The sequence below is a fragment of the Oncorhynchus kisutch genome, linkage group LG5 (assembly GCF_002021735.2).
Source record: "Oncorhynchus kisutch isolate 150728-3 linkage group LG5, Okis_V2, whole genome shotgun sequence".
NCBI classification, from domain to species: Eukaryota; Metazoa; Chordata; class Actinopteri; order Salmoniformes; family Salmonidae; genus Oncorhynchus; species Oncorhynchus kisutch.
The window spans coordinates 77,687,512-77,699,718 of NC_034178.2; the positions used below are offsets into that span (position 1 = coordinate 77,687,512).

Genomic DNA, 12,207 nt, shown 5'->3' on the forward strand with positions numbered 1-12,207 from the left:
TGAGATTATACACATAGCTAGTATACTCTTGTTCTGAGATTATGCACATAGCTACTAAACTCTTGTTGTGAGTTTATACACATAGCTAGTATACTCTTGTTCTGAGATTATTCACATAGTTACTAAACTCTTGTTCTGAGATTATACACATAGCTACTAAACTCTTGTTGTGAGTTTATACACATAGCTAGTAAACTATTGTTCTGAGATTAATACACATAGCTACTAAACTCTTGTTCTGAGATTATTCACATAGCTACTAAACTCTTGTTCTGAGATTATTCACATAGCTACTAAACTCTTGTTCTGAGATTATTCACATAGCCATTTAAACCTGTCGAACAAACAGACAACAATAACAAGGTATTTACAACTGTTTTGTTACAAATGACACCTTGCCTTCTAATTTAATAGTACATTGAGAATAATTATTTCCTAGATTTCTGTTGATATCTACAGTCTAGATTCAATCCGTAGTGCTGAAGATCCACACTGTAGCATGATTGAAAGGCGAAGGCAATGTTCCTGCGTTTGCGGAGACTTCATTGAAGTAAATGCTTCATTTGTCGGCTCAATAGGTCATCTCTAACAGTTTAACAACCTGGCTGTGAGAATGACAAACACAGGAAATAACCTTTATCTGTTGGTTTATTAACACTGAAACAGAACATCATATGTCTGTTAGATCAGACATGACAATACAGACATCAACTATTATCAGTTTGGTAAAATATCAGTTCAGTATGAAGCTCCCTGTAATCAGGATGACGTCCTGGTTGCAGGTTCTTTAGAGTCAGACATGTTGTGTTTCATTTGGTCTTTGGTCAAACTTTGTCACCATCAGACATGATAAAACATTACCTAACCAAACTCTACCTACCTTATTGTCCTGTCTTTACTGAACTCCAACAGTTACAACAGGGGCTGAGAGGAGGGTATATTTACACAAAGAAATAAATAAAATATGCATATAAAAATAGTCTCTTACAAAATATATTCTATTAAACAATGTCAACAACGGGAAAAACGTATTTTGGAATAAGAATGGTTTAGTCTTGGCAGGACAGGTAACAAACAGTAAGGCAACAGTCAGTAAAGCTGACCCTCAGTAAACAGTCAGTAAGATAAAAGTCAGTAAAGCTGACCCTCAGTAAACAGTCAGTAAGATAAAAGTCAGTAAAGCTGACCCTCAGTAAACAGTCAGTAAAGCTGTCCCTCAGTAAACAGTCAGTAAGGCAACAGTCAGTAAAGCTGTCCCTCAGTAAACAGTCAGTAATGCAACAGTCAGTAAAGCTGACCCTCAGTAAACAGTCAGCAAGGTAAAAGTCAGTAAGGCAACAGTCAGTAAAGCTGACCCTCAGTAAACAGTCAGTAAGATCAGAGACACAGTCAGTAAGGCAACAGTCAGTAAAGCTGACCCTCAGTAAACAGTCAGTAAGATCAGAGACACAGTCAGTAAGGCAACAGTAAGTAAAGCTGACCCTCAGTAAACAGTCAGTAAGGTAAAAGTCAGTAAGGCAACAGTCAGTAAAGCTGACCCTCAGTAAACAGTCAGTAAGATAAAACTCAGTAAGATCAGAGACACAGCCAGTAAGGTTAGTCATCTAAACCCCAGGAAGAGTAGCTGCTGCCTTGGCAGGAACTAATGGTGATCCATAATAAACCCCAGGGAGAGTAGCTGCTGCCATGGCAGGAACTAATGGGGATCCATAATAAACCCCAGGAGGAGTCGCTGCTGCCATGGCAGGAACTAATGGGGATCCATAATAAACCCCAGGAGGAGTCGCTGCTGCCATGGCAGGAACTAATGGGGATCCATAATAAACCCCAGGAAGAGTAGCTGCTGCCATGGCAGGAACTAATGGGGATCCATAATAAACCCCAGGAAGAGTAGCTGCTGCCTTGGCAGGAACTAATGGGGATCCATAATAAACCCCAAGAAGAGTAGCTGCTGCCTTGGCAGGAACTAATGGGGATCCATAATAAACCCCAGGAAGACTAGCTGCCGCCTTGGCAGGAACTAATGGGGATCCATAATAAATAGAAATACACCCTGACCCTCCAGTTCAGCAGTTAACAATCTTGTAGCTCTTTTTGTCCCAAAACTACTTATTTTATGTGAATCGATCAGATTCACAGAACTAACTCCTTCATCGAGAAGAAGCTGCATCTGATTGGCCGTGGTGTATTCTGTTAAATTAGTTTAAGACCGTTAGATTTTTCAAGTTTGAATGTGATGTAGCTAGTTGCATAAACGTTACAAATCATCTTCCACTCTTACAGTAAGTACAGGTCCAGTGTATAAACTTGAGTTCACATAGCTAGCTCCAGTAAATCACAGCGTGTATCATTTCGTTCTATTGTCCAGTTCCGGGCCATTAAAGCAGTGATAAGGGCAGTCTATCATCCGGCTCGAAGGAGCAGCTTGTGACTGAAGGAGCAGGGAGTTTGTACAATAGTAGTCCAGTGTTGTAGTAGTCCAGTAGCACATTTAGTACTGTCCTGCTCTGGGTCAAAAGAGTAAACAGTATGTCCATGAACAGACCAGAAGATACCATACATCTCTTACTCTCCACTCCTGTCATTGTAACATCCATGTCAGCCACAGACATCCCTATCACTGAAATATGCCTCTCTCTCTCAGACCTGGATTAGGTTGCTGGATTAGGTTCTGGGGAGAGATGTATGAGATAAGATACTAAGGAGAAGTCTCCATCCCCCTAAATGATAAGATACTAAGGAGACTAGTGAAGTCTCCACCCTCCTAAATGATAAGATACTAAAGAGACTAGTGAAGTCTCCACCCCCCTAAATGATAAGATACTAAAGAGAATAGTGAAGTCTCCACACCCCTAAATGATAAGACACTGTAACCCACATATAACTCTCATTTACAGGTGTATACCTCTGTCCTCTCTCTGCAGGTATTACACTTCACATAGCAGCACCAGAGAAAGTTGCAGTTGCACTGCCAGACTCTAGAGTACTGGTGAGTGTCGTAACCTCGTCCACAACACATCAGGTCACAGCCATTAGTCTGTTGGGCTGTCTTGTTACATGACCTCCCGTGGGTACCCATGCTGCCCGTGACCAGGTCAGCCTCGCAGTAGTTAGGGCTCCTCTCTACGTACACCAAGTCTGTGTCCATGGGCTTCCTGTAGGTGTGGGCCTTCTTGACCTTCAGGAAGGTGGGTCGTTTGTGTCGCGTGGCGCGTACCGGTTCTACGTGCACGGCCTGGTTGTACTTGTCCCTCAGCATGTAGCCCAGCTGGCGGAGCATAGGCAGCGTGGTCCAACACGTCCTAGTGGTGCAGGATCCTGACACTCCATGACAGTTACACTCCACATGCATACTCTTCTCCAGGATCTGGGACACACAGAGAGAGGAACACAGGGTCATATACATTCAATTCACTGTTACTGATACAAACACAAGCATTTCACTGCACCTCTGATGACATATGCAAATCTGTGTAAGAGACCAATAAGTTTGGATTTGATTTCAATTTAGACTATGCTTTAGTAAGAGGGGTATACAGAAAGAGAGAGAGAGAGCGAGAGAGAGAAACTACTAAACAAGACAGATGTGTTAGGACATCCTGATCAAGTGGGTCGACTTGTCAGGTTAGGAGGATCAAATTGAGATATACAGTAGGGTATTGCATTATCACTGTAATATTGAAATATAGGATACAGTATTAGTTGTAACTCTAATAATAACCTGAGGTTTGGAAACATTAAATTACTTATTTACTAAAAAGCAGGGTGCATGTTCCTGAGAAAGTATTCAAGCAGAATACTGTAAATAGTTAAGTATTAGTATACATTATTAGTATTAGCAGTATTGAGTAGCTTGGATGAAAAAATCCAACCAGGAAGTGGGAAATCTGAGGTTCGTAGTTTTTCAGGTCATTGCCTATCAAATATACAGTGTCTACAGTGTCATATTGTACTTCGTAAGGCTTACACTAGATGTCAACAGTCTTCAGAACCTTGTTTGATGCTTCTACTATGAAGGAGGGGGAAATGAGAGCTGAATGAGTCAGAAGTCTGGCAGAGTGCATGGCGCGTTCACGTGAGAGGTAGCTTGCGTTCCATTGCAATTCTACAGACAAAGGAATTCTCCGGTTGAAACATTATTGAAGATGTATGTTAAAAACATCCTAAAGATAGATTCTATACATCGTTTGACATGTTTCTACGGACTGTAATGTTACTTTTTGACTTTTCGTCTGCTTGCGCCTCATGAATTTGGATTGTGTACTAAATGCGCGAACAAAAAGGAGGTATTTGGACATAAATTATGGACTTTATCGAAGAAATCAAACATTTATTGTGGAACTGGGATTCCTGGGAGTGCATTCTGATGAAGATCATCAAAGGTAAGTCAATATTTATAATGCTATTTCTGACTTCTGTTGACTGCACAACATGACGGATATCTGTTTGGCTTGTTTTGTTGTCTGAGCACTGTACTCAGATTATTGCATGTTGTGCTTTTTCGGTAAAGTTTTTTTTAAATCTGACGCAGCGGTTGCATTAAGGAGAGGTATATCTATAATTCCATGTGCATGACTTGTATTTACATCTACATTTATGATGAGTATTTCTGTTGAATTGATGTGGCTATGCAAAATCACTGGATGTTTTTGGAACTAGTGAACATAACGCGCTAATGTAAACTCAGATTCTTTTATATGAACTTTATCGAACAAAACATACATGTATTGTGTAACATAAAGTCCTATGAGTGTAATCTGCTGAAGATCATCAAAGGTTAGTGATTAATTTTCTCTCTATTTCTGCTTTTTGTGACTCCTCTCTTTGGCTGGAAAAATGGCTGTGTTTTTCTGTGACTAGGTGCAGACCTAACATAATCGTTTGGTGTGCTTCGTCGTAAAGCCTTTTTGAAATCGGACTCTGTGGTGGGATTAACAACAAGTTTATCTTAAAATGGTGTAAAATACTTCTATGTTGAGGAATTTTAATTATGAGATTTCTGTTGTTTTGAATATGGCGCCCTCCACTTTCACTGGCTGTTGTAATATCGATCCCGTTAGTGGGATTCAAGCCATAAGAATTAAAACATTCCAATTGATCTTAAACATTCCAAATGCAGTCAGCAGGATATGTAAGGAATCTCAGTGGCAGGCAATCACAACATGGTTCAGTCTATAGTATGCAACAACATGGTTCAGTCTATAGTATACAACAACATGGTTTAGTCTACAGTATACAACAACATGGTTCAGTCTACAGTATACAACAACATGGTTCAGTCTACAGTATACAACATGGTTCAGTCTACAGTATAAAACTAGATGGTTCAGTCTACAGTATACAACATGGTTCAGTCTACAGCATACAACAACATGGTTTAGTCTACAGAATACAACAACATGGTTCAGTCTACAGTATACAACAACATGGTTCAGTCTACAGTATACAACATGGTTCAGTCTACAGTATACAACAACATGGGTCAGTCTACAGTATACAACATGGTTCAGTCTACAGTATACAACAACATGGTTCAGTCTACAGTATACAACATGGTTCAGTCTACAGTATACAACAACATGGTTCAGTCTACAGCATACAACGACATGGTTTAGTCTACAGTATACAACAACATGGTTCAGTCTACAGTATACAACAACATGGTTCAGTCTACAGTATACAACATGGTTCAGTCTACAGTATAAAACATGGTTCAGTCTACAGTATACAACAACATGGTTCAGTCTACAGTATACAACATGGTTCAGTCTACAGTATACAACAACATGGTTCAGTCTACAGTATACAACATGGTTCAGTCTACAGTATACAACAACATGGTTCAGTCTACAGTATGCAACATGGTTTAGTCTACAGTATACAACAACATGGTTCAGTCTACAGTATACAACAACATGGTTCAGTCTACAGTATACAACAACATGGTTCAGTCTACAGTATACAACATGGTTTAGTCTACAGTATAAAACTAGATGGTTCAGTCTACAGTATACAACATGGTTCAGTCTACAGCATACAACAACATGGTTTAGTCTACAGTATACAACAACATGGTTCAGTCTACAGTATACAACAACATGGTTCAGTCTACAGTATACAACATGGTTCAGTCTACAGTATACAACAACATGGTTCAGTCTACAGTATACAACATGGTTCAGTCTACAGTATACAACAACATGGTTCACTCTACAGTATACAACATGGTTCAGTCTACAGTATACAACAACATGGTTCAGTCTACAGTATACAACAATATGGTTCAGTCTACAGTATACAACATGGTTCACTCTACAGTATACAACATGGTTCAGTCTACAGTATACAACAACATGGTTCAGTCTACAGTATACAACATGGTTCACTCTACAGTATACAACATGGTTCAGTCTACAGTATACAACAACATGGTTCAGTCTACAGTATACAACATGGTTCAGTCTACAGTATACAACAACATGGTTCAGTCTACACTATACAACAACATGGTTCAGTCTACAGTATACAACAACATGGTTCAGTCTACAGTATACAACAACATGGTTCAGTCTACAGTATACAACAACATGGTTCAGTCTACAGTACACAACATGGTTCAGTCTACAGTATACAACAACATGGTTCAGTCTACAGTATATAACAACATGGTTCAGTCTACAGTATACAACATGGTTCAGTCTACAACATGGTTCAGTCTACAGTATACAACAACATGGTTCAGTCTACAGTATACAACAACATGGTTCAGTCTACAGTATACAACAACATGGATCAGTCTACAGTATACAACATGGTTCAGTCTACAGTATACTACATGGTTCAGTCTACAGTATACAACAACATGGTTCAGTCTACAGTATACAACAACATGGTTCAGTCTACAGTATACAACAACATGGTTCAGTCTACAGTATACAACAACATGGTTCAGTCTACAGTATACAACAACATGGTTCAGTCTACAGTATGCAACATGGTTCAGTCTACAGTATATAACAACATGGTTCAGTCTACAGTATACACCAATGTGGTTCAGTCTACAACAACATGGTTCAGTCTACAGTATACAACATGGTTCAGTCTACAGTATACAACAACATGGTTCAGTCTACAGTATATAACAACATGGTTCAGTCTACAAAAAGCACTGTATTTGGGACAAATCATTCACTAAACGCTAAACCTCAACTAAATCTTGTAATGAATAATGTGGAAATTGAGCAATTGAGGTGACTAAACTGCTTGGAGTAACCCTGGATTGTAAACTGTCATGGTCAAAAAATATTGATACAACAGTAGCTAAGATCTGAGAAAAATCTGTCTATAATAAAGCGCTGCTCCACCTTCTTAACACTATCAACAAGGCAGGTCCTACAGGCCCTAGTTTCTACCCTCTTAACAACACTATCAACAAGGCAGGTCCTACAGGCCCTAGTTTCTGCCTTCTTAACAACATTATCAACAAGGCAGGTCCCACAGGCCCTAGTTTCTACCCTCTTAACAACACTATCAACAAGGAAGGTCCCACAGGCCCTAGTTTCTACCCTCTTAACAACACTATCAACAAGGCAGGTCCTACAGGCCCTAGTTTCTGCCTTCTTAACAACATTATCAACAAGGCAGGTCCCACAGGCCCTAGTTTCTACCTTCTTAACAACAATATCAACAAGGCAGGTCCTACAGGCCCTAGTTTCTGCCTTCTTAACAACACTATCAACAAGGCAGGTCCTACAGGCCCTAGTTTCTGCCTTCTTAACAACATTATCAACAAGGCAGGTCCCACAGGCCCTAGTTTCTACCTTCTTAACAACATTATCAACAAGGCAGGTCCCACAGGCCCTAGTTTCTACCTTCTTAACAACATTATCAACAAGGCAGGTCCCACAGGCCCTAGTTTCTACCTTCTTAACAACACTATCAACAAGGCAGGTCCCACAGGCCCTAGTTTCTACCTTCTTAACAACACTATCAACAAGGAAGGTCCCACAGGCCCTAGTTTCTACCTTCTTAACAACACTATCAACAAGGAAGGTCCCACAGGCCCTAGTTTCTACCTTCTTAATAGCACTATCAACAAGGTAGGTCCTACAGGCCCTAGTTTCTACCTTCTTAACAACACTATCAAGGAAGGTCCTACAGGCCCTAGTTTCTACCTTCTTAACAACACTATCAACAAGGAAGGTCCTACAGGCCCTAGTTTCAACCTTCTTAACAACACTATCAACAAGGCAGGTCCCACAGGCCCTAGTTTCTACCTTCTTAACAACACTATCAACAAGGCAGGTCCTACAGGCCCTAGTTTCTACCTTCTTAACAACACTATCAACAAGGCAGGTCCTACAGGCCCTAGTTTCTACCTTCTTAACAACACTATCAACAAGGAAGGTCCTACAGGCTCTAGTTTAGTCACACCTGGACTACTGTTCAATCTTGTGGTCAGGTGCCGCAAAGAGGAATTTAGGAACATTTAAATTTGCTTAGAAACACGGCTTGCCCTTAAATGTACACGGAGATGTGCATGCCAATCTCTCATGGGTCAAAGTAGAGGAGAGATTGACTTCCTCACTAATTGTTTTTTAAGAAGTGTTGACATGCTGAATGCACTGAGCTGTCTGTTTACACTACTGGCACACAGCTCGGGCACCCATGCATGCCCCACAAGACATGCCACCAGAGGTCTCTTCACAGTCCCCAAGTCCAGAACAGACTATGGAAGGCACACAGTACTACATAGAGCCATGACTACATGGAACTCTATTCCACTTCAAGTAACTGATGCAGCAGTAGAATTAGATTTAAAAAACAGATACAAATGCACCTTATGGAACAGCGGGGACCCTGAAGAGACACACACACAGGCACAGACACGCACTCTACACACACGTACACATTAATTTTGTATTGTAAATAAGTAATGGTAGAGTAGTGGTCTGAGGGAACAATTAATGTGTTGTGAAAAGTGTTATGAAATGTAATGTCATGTAATATTTTAAATTGTATATAAGTACATTAGTGTAGCTGGACCCCAGGAAGAGTAGCTGCTGCCTTGGCAGGAACTAATGGGGATCCATAATAAACCCCAGGAAGAGTAGCTGCTGCCTTGGCAGGAACTAATGGGGATCCATAATAAACCCCAGGAAGAGTAGCTGCTGCCTTGGCAGGAACTAATGGGGATCCATAATAAACCCCAGGAAGAGTAGCTGCTGCCTTGGCAGGAACTAATGGGGATCCATAATAAACCCCAGGAAGAGTAGCCGCTGCCTTGGAAGGAACTAATGGAGATCCATAATAAACCCCAGGAAGAGTAGCTGCTGCCTTGGAAGGAACTAATGGGGATCCATAATAAACCCCAGGAAGAGTAGCTGCTGCCTTGGCAGGAACTAATGGGGATCCATAATAAACCCCAGGAAGAGTAGCTGCTGCCTTGGCAGGAACTAATGGGGATCCATAATAAACCCCAGGAAGAGTAGCTGCTGCCTTGGCAGGAACTAATGGGGATCCATAATAAACCCCAGGAAGAGTAGCTGCTGCCTTGGCAGGAACTAATGGGGATCCATAATAAACCCCAGGAAGAGTAGCCGCTGCCTTGGAAGGAACTAATGGAGATCCATAATAAACCCCAGGAAGAGTAGCTGCTGCCTTGGAAGGAACTAATGGGGATCCATAATAAACCCCAGGAAGAGTAGCTGCTGCCTTGGCAGGAACTAATGGGGATCCATAATAAACCCCAGGAAGAGTAGCTGCTGCCTTGGCAGGAACTAATGGGGATCCATAATAAACCCCAGGAAGAGTAGCTGCTGCCTTGGCAGGAACTAATGGGGATCCATAATAAACCCCAGGAAGAGTAGCTGCTGCCTTGGCAGGAACTAATGGGGATCCATAATAAACCCCAGGAAGAGTAGCTGCTGCCTTGGCAGGAACTAATGGGGGATCCATAATAAACCCCAGGAAGAGTCGCTGCTGCCTTGGCAGGAACTACTGGGGATCCATAATGAATTAAAATACTTTCATTCATATAGGTAAGGGTGCTCTCGGGTGGCTAGATATACTTTACCATTCGGCCATGCTCCTTATAGGACACATCACTGCACACTGTAATCCTGAGTCAACTGAATTTAACACATCTAGCATTCAGTTGATGCTTTCTATTTCCTGTCCAGTAGTATGGTCTTACGCATTAGATGTTCTTTCTATTTCCTGTCCAGTAATATGGTCTTACGCATTAGATGTTCTTTCTATTTCCTGTCCAGTCATATGGTCTATCACATTAGATGTTCTGTCTATTTCCTGTCCAGTCATATGGTCTATCACATTAGATGTTCTTTCTATTTCCTGTCCAGTCATATGGTCTATCACATTAGATGTTCTGTCTATTTCCTGTCCAGTCATATGGTCTATCACATTAGATGTTCTTTCTATTTCCTGTCCAGTCATATGGTCTATCACATTAGATGTTCTGTCTATTTCCTGTCCAGTCATATGGTCTATCACATTAGATGTTCTGTCTATTTCCTGTCCAGTCATATGGTCTATCACATTAGATGTTCTGTCTATTTCCTGTCCAGTCATATGGTCTATCACATTAGATGTTCTGTCTATTTCCTGTCCAGTCATATGGTCTATCACATTAGATGTTCTTTCTATTTCCTGTCCAGTCATATGGTCTATCACATTAGATGTTCTGTCTATTTCTTGTCCAGTCATATGGTCTATCACATTAGATGTTCTTTCTATTTCCTGTCCAGTCACATGGTCTATCACATTAGATGTTCTTTCTATTTCCTGTCCAGTCATATGGTCTATCACATTAGATGTTCTTTCTATTTCCTGTCCAGTCACATGGTCTATCACATTAGATGTTCTTTCTATTTCCTGTCCAGTCATATGGTCTATCACATTAGATGTTCTGTCTATTTCCTGTCCAGTCATATGGTCTATCACATTAGATTTTCTTACATTTTTTTCTTGAAGGTAGATTTACTTTTTGCCTGTGAAATATGGATTGGTAAAGAGTTCCATTCAACTATGGCTCGATATAAAACTGTAGATTTAAGGCCATTTGTCCTTGGCTTGGGTTTTCTTAGATGCCTTGAATTTACCTGTCTGGTTTGGTGGTTACGCGTGATGCTAGTATGTACTAACTGGCCTGACAAATTCTGTTTAAAAAAAATCAAATACAACAATCCTTAAAGAAAATCAGAAGATTAGATAGTAATTTGTTTTAAAAGTGAAGCCATGAGAGATTCTGATGCTTTGGATAATATTCATACCTTGACCTGTTTTGAGCAATGAAGAGATAATCTGGCAGCCCTGTTTTGAGCAATGAAGAGATAATCTGGCAGCCCTGTTTTGAGGCATTTGGAGCTTTTTTATATCTTTGCTGCAGATCATATAATTGGACAGTACTCTAAGTGTGATAGGACCAGGGACAGTACTCTAAGTGTGATAGGACCAGGGACAGTACTCTAAGTGTGATAGGTCCAGGGACAGTACTCCAAGTGTGATAGGTCCAGGGACAGTACTCTAAGTGTGATAGGACCAGGGACAGTACTCTAAGTGTGATAGGTCCAGGGACAGTACTCTAAGTGTGATAGGACCAGGGACAGTACTCTAAGTGTGATAGGTCCAGGGACAGTACTCTAAGTGTGATAGGACCAGGGACAGTACTCTAAGTGTGATAGGTCCAGGGACAGTACTCTAAGTGTGATAGGACCAGGGACAGTACTCTAAGTGTGATAGGTCCAGGGACAGTACTCTAAGTGTGATAGGACCAGGGACAGTACTCTAAGTGTGATAGGTCCAGGGACAGTACTCTAAGTGTGATAGGACCAGGGACAGTACTCTAAGTGTGATAGGTCCAGGGACAGTACTCTAAGTGTGATAGGACCAGGGACAGTACTCTAAGTGTGATAGGACCAGGGACAGTACTCTAAGTGTGATAGGACCAGGGACAGTACTCTAAGTGTGATAGGACCAGGGACAGTACTCTAAGTGTGATAGGACCAGGGACAGTACTCTAAGTGTGATAGGACCAGGGACAGTACTCTAAGTGTGATAGGACCAGGGACAGTACTCTAAGTGTGATAGGACCAGGGACAGTACTCTAAGTGTGATAGGATCAGGGACAGTACTCTAAGTGTGATAGGACCAGGGACAGTACTCTAAGTGTGATAGGTCCAGGGACAG

General features: G+C 41.1%; 1 protein-coding gene across 1 annotated transcript in view; it reads right to left on the reverse strand.

The window, feature by feature from the left end:
- Positions 1–630: 630 nt before the first annotated feature.
- Positions 631–12,207, reverse strand: part of LOC109884412 (protein Wnt-7a-like) — a 56,393-nt gene continuing 44,816 nt past the window's right edge. Inside the window, exon 4 of the mRNA XM_031825877.1 lies at positions 631–3,367. Coding sequence (XP_031681737.1) covers positions 2,888–3,367 — 480 coding nt within the window. The 3' untranslated portion in view covers positions 631–2,887. The remainder of the gene's footprint in view (positions 3,368–12,207) is intronic.